This window comes from Phacochoerus africanus, chromosome 6 (assembly GCF_016906955.1).
Source record: "Phacochoerus africanus isolate WHEZ1 chromosome 6, ROS_Pafr_v1, whole genome shotgun sequence".
Lineage (NCBI taxonomy): Eukaryota > Metazoa > Chordata > Mammalia > Artiodactyla > Suidae > Phacochoerus > Phacochoerus africanus.
Window position 1 is genome coordinate 31,832,303 of NC_062549.1, and position 14,893 is coordinate 31,847,195.

General features: G+C 35.5%; 1 protein-coding gene across 3 annotated transcripts in view; it reads right to left on the reverse strand.

Moving 5' to 3' along the window:
• ZFPM2 (zinc finger protein, FOG family member 2) overlaps positions 1-14,893 on the reverse strand; it is a 482,004-nt gene that overhangs the window by 365,621 nt on the left and 101,490 nt on the right. The window contains exons 1-2 of one of the 3 annotated variants that reach the window (XM_047783430.1): positions 12,647-12,765; positions 3,207-3,267 (exon numbers count right to left, since the gene is read on the reverse strand). The exons of 1 other annotated variant lie outside the window; for it this stretch is intronic. In XM_047783430.1, coding sequence (XP_047639386.1) covers positions 3,207-3,261 — 55 coding nt within the window. In that variant the 5' untranslated portion in view covers positions 3,262-3,267; positions 12,647-12,765. Of the gene's footprint in view, positions 1-3,206; positions 3,268-12,646; positions 12,806-14,893 lie in introns of those variants that run through there. One more of the 3 variants, XM_047783429.1, reaches the window with a different exon arrangement.

Genomic DNA, 14,893 nt, shown 5'->3' on the forward strand with positions numbered 1-14,893 from the left:
TCTACAACAAAGTGATCCAGTCATACATATACACACACTTACATACATCCATTCTCTGTCAGATGCTTTTCCCACTTAGATTATCACAGAATGCTGGATAGAATTCTCTGTGCTCTACAGCAGGTCCTTGCTGGCCAGTCATCCCATATACCTCTATGAGCATATTGCCAATCCCAACCCCAGTCCACCCTCTCCCCCCTCCACCTGTCTGCTTTGGTAACGGTAAGTTTTTTTTCAAAATCTGTGAGTTTCTGTTCTGCAAATAAGTTCATTTGTATACTTTTATTGGATTTCATACGTTAAGTGACATCATGTGATGTTTGTCTTTCATTCTCTAACTTCATTTAGTATGATAATCTCTAGGTCATTTGAACTTCTTTACTCTTTCAAATCACCCTATACCACTTGTGTGACTATTTTATTAATGTCAGCCTCCTCAGTATAATTCTAGAACAGCCAGACCCTTCTGTCCATTTACTCACGTGGTAATCACAGTATGTCTCAAAATATCTGATATAGCAGGTGTTCCAATAAATAGTTATTGAATTGGGTAAAGTACGCATGGGATATGGACTGACTGCCAGTCACAATGCTTTGGGTCATCCATTATCCCAATAATCAAGCAGAGACAAGTAAAAATGACACCCTTTGCATAAGCTAAAAACTCTACATAGTAACAGAATTTAGAGGTGGGCAGGTGGCCACGTGATAATACAGACCATGCTTCCCAGCCTCCCTTTTTGTGAGGTGGCCCGTCTCTTAAGACTAAGTTCTGGACAATAGGATGCAAGTGGGACAGTCCTGCGGCAGCTTGTGGGAAGCTGTTCTTATAGCTGAATCTAATCCTAAGGAAGTTTTCCTGTGGGGGGGGGGCATGTATTCTAGGTTACATCAGTCTTGTCCAAGCCCAGATCCATATCCAGCTTTCACTACTGGGGATGGTACCAGTATGTTCTCACGAGACCCATTCAAATTCTTTTTACCACAAGGTCTTCCCACAGCACCTCCTCCCTCAGGGCCAGCAAGAGGTCCTTGGTGACTGATAACACAAGAAAAACAGAGATAGCACAAGCAGCATCCTCTAGATTTTCCAGAAACGTGGGAGAATGTTTTCCTCTCTCCGCTTTAATTTTTAACACTGTGCTTTCATGAGTATGCATGTTCTCTTTAGGCTCGGGGCAGGTTATCCTAGAATGATTAACAGATCTGAGATTCAGATATGTACTGTAAATGCCAAGACATTTTAGGAATATTATTCAAGGTTTTCCAAAAATTAGGAGGTTAAAGCCAAACAACATTCTTGATCATTGCTGTCTCCTATGAGATCATCCATATTTACTGAAGGTACTAAACAGGGGTCAATTCAGGCTTTTTGGGGCCGGAAGCTTATTCAGTTTGGGAGGCCCCTCCATAAAAGAAGAATGCAAAGTTATAATTACAAAATTAGGTGCAGAGCCTTGGAGGAGTCTGTGCAAGTGGGACATAGCTTCAGAACACTGAACTAATTAAACAATTGATAAATAAATTAAAAGGGTGAAATGATCAAATACTTTTGGCGATGGTAAGTGTGAACATAAGGTATGTGTTTTCCATACATTTTCAAAATCCATGCCTTTTACTAATGATCTGATTTTTTTAGGGCCACTTTAGAAATTTCCCAGTACAAACTGCCAGTATTATAAGACAACATCATTCTTTCCTAAATTAAGTTTTCCTTAGGATATTAGCTTATTTTCCCTATCCTTTTTTATTTTTAGTATCACTCTACATTTCTTTAGAATTGTTCCTTGTTATAAGTTACTGTATTTTGGTATTCTCTTTAGTAGTCAGGATATAGGAGCACGGGACACAGGCTTAAATGAGTCAGCTCCATGTTGGTGTATAGTTTCCACACCGGAATGATGTGTGTTTCCACAGGGAAGCTTGAAAAACGAATATACCGCTTCCTTAATCAGCACAACCTAACATTTCCTCCAATCCTTATGTATGTATTCCCTCATCTCACCTGTCCATGTGTTTTCCTTCCTTTACTAGATGACTGTATCTTTAAGAAATAAGAACCTTCTGGATATACTTCCCTTTCTGCCTTTATAAACACGTGGTCATTTATAGGCACTCACACTTTTGAATAACCAGAAACAAGTAACACAGATTTTCAGTGTTAGTTAACTAGCCTGGACCATAATTTGCATTGAAAAAAAAAGGGGGGGAAAGAAAAGGTTATCTAAGACCCAAAAAACAGTGTCTCTTGGAACAGAAACATCAAATCCCATTGTTACATGGGGCAGGGGACCAGGGCGGGAGAAAGTGTTTTATACATCGGTGCTATAGATTTCCACTTTGATAAATCTCTACCTTTAAAAATAATCCTGAAGAAGACCCTCCTTTCTCTATATGTCAGAAAAATATAATCACAGCCTACTGTCTGGGCAATTCCACTTTCCATCTCTGCTATGTGCGTAAGACTTGGTAAGATACAGCTACTGTCAAGTTGCAGAACAGTTCCTTGTCTAATCTTTGTACTTCTCCAGATCTTTGATACAGAACCTGTTAGAATGTATTGCTTACTTTTCCAGTTCCTATGTTTATCTCACTTCCACTCTTACCATCTGCTGCACTGCATTTCCTTCAGAAAAGTGAAAAGTTTTCACAGTGCCCAGAGCTTTCCCTGCAAACAATACTTCTTCCCCTCTTCCTTCCTTCCTCTCTCTGCCTTTTATTTGGCCTTATTTTGTGCTAAGGTCAAGCGGTTTTAAAGAGTTCGCCTTGCAAACATTTCTATAGGGCTGAAATTCCTATCCAAATGGTTTTGATGGATTTGTAAACATTCTTGCCATTTATTACTATCTTCTGCCCAAGCACACACATTTTGGTTTGTCCCCAGTCTTTTGAATTACCTGAAAACAACTTCACAAGAAACAAGCAATGAGAAATTGTGGCTTATTTGATACCACCAAATCAGAGGAACATAATCATCCAGTTAGTATAATGAGTCTAAAGAGCTTTCAATATAGCCCTCTCATTATATCAAAATGCCAACTGTACTAACCACAAATTGGTTTATAGTGATAGCGACTTTAAGGAGTACCGAAAAGACAAATATTTTAAGCGCATCTTTAATTTATTTACTTCGTCCTTTTTTTAATTTCTTATTTTTATGTATGCCATTACCCTGACATAGCATGTCTAATAAGTGGTAAAAATACCTTGAAAAAGTGAGTTTTTTACTTCAAATGTCCAGGCTTCTTCAGATGTGTTCATCTCCTTCTGTAAGGATTATATAATGATGGACATCAGAAAATGAAATTAGCTCTCTCTCTCTCTCTTTTTTTTTTTTAAGTATAGTAACCTAGATTTGAATTTGGTATTAACCTTTAATAATTTTGTAACTTTGGCGAAGTTACTGAACTTCTGGAAGTCGCAGATGAAAACAACATCTACCCTGAAGGACAGTAAGTTGATTAGAGATGATACATGAACAACCAGATGTCTGACTTGTAGGAGCAGTCACCAAATGGAAGTTGTTATTACCATTATTATAATTACTGTAATTGGTATGTAGTCTCAGTGCCAATCTCTGGAATCTCATTGAACTACAAAAAAGCTGAAACAGCAATCTGCACTCATTATCAGTATTTGCTTCATTGGTGTAACACATTCAGTTGTTTTTACGTGACCTTTAAAGAACAACAAAAAAGTGACTGACTATATTACTATAATTAAATTCATCACACCAAAGCTTTCTACATTTCCTTGTTACACATTCTACATTTAGCACCACCAGAGGTAGAGATTATCCCATCAGGTAATGGAAGGGCAAATGCTTTAATACTGCCTGTTGCTTCTGGAATAATAATCAAAACATTGTAAGAAATTTTACATACTAACAAGAAACTATGAATTTTATATTAGAAGATTAAGAGCTTTGAAAATCTTATTTGATTGAAACCTAAAACATGCTAGTGCAGAACCAAGAAAATGTTTTTTAAATCATTTATGACGTTTAAGGTTAAAAAGTGGAAAAGACATGGCTACTTCCAAGAGATCAGTTTCTCTCAAATGATAGCATTTTATCTCAAGTTATCATGGGACTAAAAGTAGGATGCAAGATTGTCAACCATGTTAACTCCATATGATTAAAACAAACTAGCTTCTCAGACTTCCCTAATGCTACTGATATTTATAATATTCTTTAAATAGAAAAACAAATTAAGAGTTGGTAGACGTAAATGATTGGCAAACTAATGTAGATCTGCATGGATTGTTTTACATTTTTTAATTTGAGCAAGATAAAATTGAAAAAATATGTTTTTAATTTTCAAATATATAACACATATAATTATATAATTACAACTTGAACCAGAAATTCTTCCTTCAAGAAACATGGACTCTTCATTCTACGCAAAATATCACTGAAAAAATGCAGCAATAAAAAAGGGCTTATAAGTGTGTACTTTTCTTCTATAGCATTCATCTAAAATGAATGATTAATTAATTTAACATCTAGATTGAAAGTGAAAAAGTCAATCAATATTGTAGAAGTCCCCTAATATTCAGATGCTTAGCTTTAGATATATTTAAAAAAAAAAACAAAAAAAAACAGGAGATTAAACTTTTACTTTTCTCCTGACTTTCAACACTGTAGAGAAAACAACAAACTGATACTAAATTTTATAAGTCAAAAAAAGTTTTCACTTACAGAAACCATAAACATAAAATCAAAAAAGGCAATTTCTCTGATGGTAAAATATGTTTTATATTAATTTTTAATTTCATTATAAACAATAATGATGATGATATAAAATAAAGAAAACAAGAAAATCCTCAACATCTTATATAGTCAGGAAGTAGCAGAATGAAACAGGCTGTATTACAACATGAACTTGTTTCACAAATTACAATTACATAATTATCGATTTTATTGAGTTTTAGTATATTTAAAAAACGCTTTTAGCAGATTGGACAATGGAGATCAGTTAATAGTCAGCTCACAGAAAAAATAATGAAGTTAGTTTATGATATGCAAAAAAGTATATATTATCATACATGATTCATATAAATGATATCATCATGACTCATTTTAACATTGCATAAAATCAATCACTTTAATTTTGTCGAAATTGTAATAATGACGTATCACAGATCAAAGATGAGATAAAGAGACAAAGCTTGACTTGACTCTCATAAAATACTAAGTCATGGACAAAATTCGTATATTCTCTAATTCCATCAAAATTGAGAAAATGCTGACTCCCTTGTAAGCACAAATTGCCTTCAAATGCTCTTTCATTGTTCCAATAACGGTGGTTTAAAAAAAATATTTCAAACTGATTCCAAACAAAAAGCATATTTGGGGGATTTTAAGATGGCCAGAAGAGTGATGCCACAAGGCCACAAGATTTTCTTTTTTCCAATCTTATAAGAATACAAGTAGGACACTGTTATAGCATCCAATTCTATATTTTAAAAATAATTACTTTCCATTTTGCACTGCTGGATGAGTTATTCAAAACAAATTTAATGATTTTAGAATAAACTTTTTAAAAAGAAGTACTGGATCCAGGAAAACAGAGGGTTTGCCAAGGAACAATAATGTCATGTGGAGGGAGGGGGAAGTGGCAGCGAAGGAAAGGGAGGTCCAGGCCAAGCAAAGCTGGGGGCTGTTCAATCAGCTCTATCACGGGCTCCATCAGTGTCTCCACTCCAGCCAAATCCAGAGAAAACAAGGAGTCAAAGATTCAGGTCAATAAGCTTATAGGCGATTTGCACAAACAGCTCCTCCAGCAAGGTAAAAAACAAAGTCATATTGGCTTTTCATTCTTATTCCTTCTCTTTGAACTCCCTGGTCCAAACACACCCTGGAAATGTCAATGTTATATGCAAGAATTTAAAAAGCTCAGCCTCTTAATCCCGTTAAGAAAAAAGGAACAAAGTTGCCTGTAAAGATCTCCTTCCTTATTGAACTCAAAGTGATTATGGTAGAGCTGCCTTTTGCAGATTCTGATTCCAGTTGCCCAAGCAGCAGAGGCAAAAACATATCATTAAAAGCATAAATGGGGAGGAAAGAAACCATATTGATGTAAAAGGATTTATGAAACACACAGAAATAGACTTTCTGAACTAAAAATAATAATAATAAAATGAAAAGAAGAAAATAGGAAACAAAACAGCATGAAATGTTTGGCACTGGATCAAGTGAAAAACAAGCAGTTACCATTCCCACAATCAAATGAAGCTGTGTTTTCTTCTTTCCCGCCTAATATTAAGAATCTAGGTAATATTTCTGTTGCTGTGCCTTAATAGGGAGTGATGACAATGCCAGTAATTTAGGCTTTAGTTTGTTACAGTCAGCAAGAAATATGGCTTTTCCTCAGTTATTTCTTAATTTTTACACAAAGATAAGTAACACGAATGATAGAAAGAAAAGAAGGAGATGGGAGAGAGGAACATTTCAACCAGTCCAGCAATCTATTGGCAGAAATAGTTAAGCATAACGATGAAATTATTCTGATTCTCAAGCCTCCTACTCTATATTTCCGATTCCAGGATGTGAAAAGTTACAGGGAACACATACCCAGCTCTGGTGTTGAGGAAGCAAGCAAAGCAATTCATACCAGCCTCAAACACCCCCAAACTGCTCTTCCGGAAACTCCATTAATGAGCTACAGATGGAGACGCATCAAGCCCTTGGCCAAAGGGATGATTCTGACTGGAGTTATCTGTATCTCCTGACAGCTTCCCCAATTTGCTTGCTTCCATTTCCTGCTTTAAGTTTTACTCTCTGCAGGCCTTTCTTCTCTAGGGACATACAAACTGTGTCCTGACCATGCCTCTTCTCCCAGTTATACGTCAACTCTCTCCTCTGTGGCTCACCCAAGCCTTCCACAGAGGTAAGAATCCAACAGATTCCTAGAACTACAAGTTCCACAGGTATGGCTACACCTCTCTTGCTCCCCCAGCTCTCTGCTGTCCTCTTCTGGCTTCCTGCAACACCAGCCTCAGAGGACAGCCAACTCGATTCTTTTTTTTTTCTTTTTTTTTGTGTGTGTCTTTTTTTTGTCTTTTTGCCTTTTCTAGGGCCGCTCCCGCGGCATATGGAGGTTCCCAGGCTAGGGGTCGAATTGGAGCTATATCTATCCCAGAGCCACAGCAACGTGGGATCTGAGCCGCATCTCCGACCTACACCATAGCTCACGGCAAGGCCGGATCCTCAACCCACTGAGCAAGGCCAGGGATCGAACCCAAAACCTCATGGTTCCTAGTCGGATTCGGTAACCACTGCACCACGACAGGAACTCCCCAACTTGACTCTTGAGCTCACTCCCTTCACTCAGATTCAAGTTCACCTACTCTATCATCACTCATCATAAAATAGCAGGCAGCACACACTCACCCAATGGTGTTCTATCACCCTTACCTGCATTGTTTTTTCATGATGTTCAACATCATTCATATTATATAGTGTAAATTTATTTATTCTCTCTCTCATCCTAAGGGTGGGGATGGACTTTTGTCTACTACTATATCCCCAGCACCAAGAAGAGGGTCTGACACGTATCAGATGCCCCATATACAAATTACAGGGAGTTCAATCTATTGAACCAAACTGGAAGCTTCTGCAAACCTAATTAAATATGTTTATATTTGCTTTGGGTTTGGTATTAATTACTTCTGGGGCTAGAGCTAAATCCAAGTCTGAGTAACTCAGGCTTATCCTACTTTCTTTTCTCTTTTAAAGTTTCTGTAAGTAGAAATATGACCTTTCTTTTCTGCATATTACCTGGGGTCGAGTCTTTTTCAGTGTGGTAAGAATGTCCATTATTGCACTATCTCTGTTTTCTTATTTTATGGATTTCCCTTAGGCCCACTTTTTGTCAACCCTAATCTTTGCAGATTGAAGGACTCTAACATTAATGCATCTAAGTGAAGGACTGCATCCAGTGATTTCTCTGACCACTCTCCATATCTAGATAGTAGGACTAGAAGGTTTGTTTTTCTTCCAAAATCAACTTTTTTTTTTCTTTTTATCTTTTTAGGGCTGCATCCACAGCATATGGAAGTTCCCAGGCTAGGGGTTGAATTGGAGCTACAGCTGCCGGCCTACACCACAGCCAAAGCCACACGGGATCTGAGGTTTGTCTGCGACCTACACCACAGCTCATGTCAATGCTGGATCCTTAACCCACTGAGCAAGGCCAGGGATCGAACCCTCATCCTCACGGATACGTCGGATTCGTTACTGCTGAGCCACATGGGAAACTCCCCCAAATCAACTCTGATGACATCATTTTACCTTTCAGACTTGGTTTAGAGGTGACGTCATCGGAGCCCAATTTATAAGGACCTTTGGCAACTTTTCTAGAAAATCATTATTGATAATTCAAAGTTCACTGACACGAAGTTTCTTCGGAGGTTTTTGTTTGTTTGTTGATGGCATTCTGATGCACTACTGATACTGGCCTGACAGTGTTCTCCTATTCTGTGACATCCCCCTGGAATATGTTCCAAGACATGTTTGTTTACTTTAATCATTAACACACTTGAATACTTCTCTGAGGAAACCACCTTCGAAACAACTAATCAGAGTAAACCAATTTTAGAGCTGCCCCAATGTCAACCCCACCATAAAACTGACTGTCCCTGAGTTTATCCAAGAACTGCTAATACATGAAAGCGTTTCCACCTGCCAGCTGTGACATAACTAAAAGCTCTCCAGGTTGCTTTCCAGACCACCTATATTTCAATTTATATTAGTTGCCTTAGCTCTAAACCTACATTGATGTACTTCCATGTTTACTCTATAAACCAGACTAAAGGCAGAAAAAAGTCATTGAAGTAAATAAGTCAATACCACAGGAAACATGTAGCACTTATGGACCCAGCCTTGATGTCTTCGTCATCTGTAAATTCAAGGAAATAATTCTTGCTTGTTTCCTTCCTCTCTGAGATACTGTAAGGCAAGATGCCAAATGATCTCAACTCATTGCACCAAAGAGGATGGTGCAAATTGAAAGTACTGCCTTATATTTTGCTAAAATTCTCATAATCTAAGAATATCAAAGCCACTTTGAAAGAGCATCTTTCATTACAAAGATGAAAAATAAAAACATGAAATATGCAACTAACCCAAAGTAAAAACTGACACAGGGATCTTCAACAAAATTGTCAGATTCAAATTTTAGTCCTGTGACTATAACCAGGTTTTATTAAACTGATCTCCTCCATTTTTAATTGTGTAATTTATGCTTTAGATTCACATGATTAAGAATTCTACACATTTAAGGATGACAAAATTCTGATCAAGAGTTTTTAAGTTTTCTGCATAATATTACATTATGAGAGTGATTTGGGTCATATTTAATCACATGTTTTGTAATAACGAGCAACTTTACTAATATTAATAAACACTTCAAGACAGGAAAAAAAGCCTTCCCTTTGACAGCAAGAGAATGGATAATATCCACGTGGGACTGAGGAATATACTGCAATAATGAGGAAAGAGTCGTTCTAAATACTGAAAATACCCTGTATAATGTAAGCGCTCAATTTCAAAAGGAAGCAGGAACTTACACCTATAGAAGCTATGTCTCTACAGAGTAGAGATCTTTCTTTCTTTCTTTTTAGAAAAGGAAAGTTATAATAAGATATAATAGGATATGAGTGCTTACATACAAAATACAGTTGCTAAAACACGAATGAAGATATATTGTATATATATATTCCCAGGATTCTTTTCTGACAATGTGTCAAAAAACATTATTTGGAAAAGAAGATACTCTAACCACGTTTTTTGTGATCTGATTTTTTAAACTCCTATCCTTTGTTTGATAAGAAAAACACATTTGATGTGAAACCCAGTAAAGCAACTATGTCATTGCTAGATTTTGATCACAGCTAGATCTTTGGGCAAGGAAACTTTCCAAGTAATCCATTTACTTATATAAACTGACAATTTTTAAATTGTCACAAATGATTGAAAGTATGTACAAAAATTGTCTCATCAACGATCCCACCTTAAAGATTACTTTTCTTCAAAAGAATAGTTCTTACATGTTTTTTTCAATCATGACACTGGCATCATTAACCATTTAAATACTTATACTCTTTTAATGCCTAATCTATCTTCTTCCCTGCAACCGGCAAGAAAACATAATTATGTGCCACTGACACTCACATGTAAATTTCTGCAGAGAAATTAGACCCTAATTTTCCAAACAGAAAATTTTCTCTTCCTATTTTAGATAACCAACTTAAATGAAAAATGGATGGGATCCCTTGTATGACCTCAAGGGGATGCAGTACATATCAAAGCGTGTCTCTCTTTCACACCAGTTCTTAATAACTTCAGTGGGAATTCCCTGGTCTCACATCTTCAGAGAGTAAAATAATGAAAACCTTTTACTATTAAATAAGGCAACAGTAGTTTGAAATAGCAACAGTAGTATTTATCCTGAAAAATATTATGTGAAAAGATAGTTCTTATTCCTACCTATCATTACTTTGTAGTTTCAAACTAAACATTAGAGAACTATTTTTTTACTATACATTTGTTAATTATATGTTAATCCATTATCTATATTATATATTAACTATGTCTTCTATATTTTTCAAATTTCTAATTCTATCAAACAATAATATTCACTAAACAATATTCTTAATAATGGTAATTAAGTTATTTTTTGGGTTTGTGTTTTGCTTTTTTGTTTGTTCTTAGTTCCTCAAGACCTGTCATTATTTTTCATGAGTTAAGATTCTGTTTAGTATAGAGGGAGACTATTATTCTGAGACTGTAATTATGCAATCATGTAATAAGCATCTGCCATAGTCTATTTTTTTCCAAGAAACTATTAACTTAAAACCTGGAGTTCTATATCCTTTTATTAAACACAGGCCATCACCAATGATCATCCCAGAATGTAAAATACATCTAACAATACCTATTATTGCTGCCTCCCTGAATTAATTAAATTGACAAAAATGTCTGAATCCAAACCCTAATTCTTTTAAGGACAAGAGCAACAAAAATAAATGGTACTTTCTAACTACTGGTTCCTTCCTTTAGTGAAATCTCACAACATAAGGTAGGTAGTCTACATACAGCCAAGGATATATTTCTTGATAAAGATGGCAAATAGGATGCCATCAAACAGATTTAAAAACTCCTCCTCTCCAGCCAACTCTAATATGTAATGCTGTGGCTATGGAGCATCAAAAAATGGTTCTAACATACAAAACAACTAGAGAAAATATTAATTTGGCCTCAAATCTGAGTGAATACTAAGAAGGCCTATTCTGTCCAAGCCAATCTTGTTTTCAGCCAATAGTCTCTGATTGGGGAACAAGGACCAGGTTACAGAGCTATCTTGAGGTCTTCAGGAGTTAATGGTCAAAGAGGTTTCCTAAACTTCAGTGTATCCAAGAGCTGGTGGTGCCATTGCATTTCCTCAGCCTTCATGCATGGAATGCTACTGACCACAGGGGTAGGAACTGGCTGGCTTCTTTTGTTTTTAACACATCAACATCAGGAGAAAGTTATACTGAAGTAGTAATAATACGTATCGAATATATATTATACATATATACACACACATGTGTGTCACCACAGAGACATATATATTAGCAGTTTTGGGGGAGAGTATATCAGCATCCTTGATTTCAGACTGTCAAATCTCATCATCAAATTGACACAAACACATAATAAAATCTCTTCGGATAATATCTCTGCCTAGAAAATAAAAATGGTACAAACACAAACATAAACATACCTATAGACATAGACAGAGAGACACATACTCTCAGTCATACCCTCTGGGAAACAATCATAAAATCAACAAAAGCAGCTGTTCTAAACCAGGAAGAGATCCAAGCACTTTGAAATCATATGCTGGTGCAGGAGCTAAGAGGATCTATCTCACTTGCAGAGGCAAAACAAATAAAAATAAATTGAAAAGAATAATAAGGAACCTTAAACACATTTTTGAAAAAAAAAAAAAAAACAAGTTAAATAATGAGTATACATGCCCAATGAGGATACAGTTACTGGCAAGGCCACTTGGCTCCCAGTTAAGGTTGGAAATACAATGAGATATAATGTTTCAAGTTCTTCTTCTGTTATAATGTTAGTGTATCAAAAGAATATCTAGAAGACTGTGCATTATTTGACAATATCTAAAAAAGCACCATCCTCAGTGTTGAAATCAGATGTCGAACACTTTAAAGCGTTTAGTTTTCAATGAGTCAGAACCTTTGGTGCAGGCTCTCTGACCAGTTACCTGCTTACCCCCAGTGCCTAATTCAGTAGCTTGCAAACAATTGACTTTCAATAAATATTTGCTCTAATAAATGATAAACATCAAATGTATTATTGGTAATTGGCCAACAAACATGAAAATGTTTACAGTTAATTGGCCAATCAATACAAAACTTTAAATATACAGTATGGCTTATGGATGATAACATTTCTCTTACCCTTCAAAATACTGTATCTTTAAAAAAACGCTGCACATATTTTCAGACTGTTGAGTTATGTAAGAGCACTCTGAACACTCCTCCTCCACTCTATCAATGCATTTTTTTCAACTATACAAAATCACCTGAGTAAATGGACTCACATATCCACATATTGCATCCAGCCATTCATGATTACCTTTGTTACAAAAGTATTCCACTTCTTCGCAGCTCAGATTTTCTTGCCCAAATTCTGTGGAAAAGCTTTCCTCCAGTGGAAAGTCCCCCTTTGAGATGATGTCTGTTTCCTCTGATGGACATTCTTCTTCTTCCTCTTCAATGGCATCTTCTAGCGGCCCTTGAAAAAGAACCAGGGACACTGTACCAAAAACATCCAAAGAAGAAAGTGAAATAAAATCCTTAAATAGGGTCTTTTTGATTAAGGTGGTGAGGAGAAGGTACTCTATGAATAACCCAAGTAGCACCAAAAGTGCTCACACAGGATAATACCACATCCATATTAACAAGTAAAGTTGCCATAAGAAGTAGAAGGAAACCAGTTCCTGAAGTTACCTCCATCTTCCATCTTCCCTACCCACAACTTGAAGCCCAAAGCTTTTTTTTTTTTTTTTTTTAAATTCTCTCCTGAAGAGCAAACCTGTGCACTTATGCTCATTTGTTAAAATTAACTGCCTGGTAAAGAGTACAAGTCTCTTTTACACTGTTGTACAATTTTACCTGAGATTTTAATAAAGATTTAAAGTAATTGAATGCATTTTAATTGAACTGAGATTTTAATAAAGTCTATACTTTAAAAAAAAAATCCATCTTAAGAGTGGATTCCGAGAACAGATTTCATTATATGTGTTTGAGGCTTGAAGAAAAATTACATATTTCTCTCCCTGATGAAAGCATAACCCTATTCATAATTAATTGAATTTTTTCTGAAATGAAAAGTAGTTTTTTAATGAAAAAATGTAATTTGTATTTATGTGATACTTTTTCTGTAATAAAAATACAACTTCCTTAGAGTGAATGAGAGTGAGGCACATTACATTAATGGCCTGATTTTATTTGAAAGGAAAGGGAGGGCTGTAGATGTTCAGATGGATTTGAAGTGGACGACATGGGACTACCGCATTACCGATTGTGAATTTCTTACTGCCCTAAAGAATCAAAGTATCCGACTCATTTTACTAAAGGAAGCCTGCCTTTGCTCCTAAAGAAGCACTGTGGCATTTCATCCAAAGAACACAATTATGGTAATTTGTACTAATTGTCACTCATGTCAGCAGTCTCATCAGACAGGCTAAATACTTAAAAGGCTTACACAGTCTTTTTCTCTTACTTCTTAGAAATGTGCTAGAAAATTTCAGGACCAAAGGAGAAATTTTATAAATAATTTTATAGTGCATATATTACAATTTTTACATATGTGTGAGCAAACAAGAATAGGTACAATGATGTTATCTGCTGTTTTCCCAAAAGCAAGTTCCCAAAGGGCTGAATTCACATGCCACATTTTCACAGAGAGAATCAGCTGCGTGGATTAAATTAAGGGACATCCAAGCAAAACACTTCTTACAGAGTTTCTTTGCCCTTTTTTAAATTTATTTTTTCTTCTTTTCTTCAAAATTACAAATGTTAATAAGGAAGAAAGGATGCCCTAACTTCAAACTCTGGTAATGTGTTTTATATACTCTAGGTGGAGGGCTTAAAAAAAGCCACAGATTTTGTTTTAACACAAACCACATTCAAAAGCCATGGACCTCTTTTTTAGTTTTTCTCTCATTCATTATTTCAAGTTTAAAATTTATAATCTTTCACCTCTTAAAACAATTATGTCAAGTACCAAGACGGGAATATATAAAATGATAATAAGGTAAAATATTACAATCACTAAAAGTGTTATTTATCTGAATAATTCTTATTATTAATTCTGAGGCTAATGAGGAATAAAATAGAATTTTTCCATGTTTTTATTTTATAAAAGAAGACACCTAAACCATCTCATGTAGGATTTTCAAAGCACCTTCTTATGTGATCTTTAAAATAAACCAGGGAGGTAGCTATGGGAATTATTACTATTTCTATTTGGTAAATCTGGAAAATAAAGGTCAGGAGGTTAGTTAACCAGAATAACCTTACAAGTTAATATCATTATAAAAAAAAACTTGATATGAAAATGTAAGATTTTTTTAAAATACCTTTTATGAATATACCATACCACTATGCAAACCATTCTTTGATAATTATAAATGCATCCTTTCATAAATAAATCTATAAAACAAGTTACTCGTAAACACAGAAACCCTCAGAAATGGCTAACATATTCACATAACTTTGTTCTTAGATGCTTAAAGATCTAGTCTTTAAAAATTAAGGCACCTGTGTTGCTCTTCTCAGGTTAACTGACAGTCAACCAAACTATTACAACCCCCCCCAA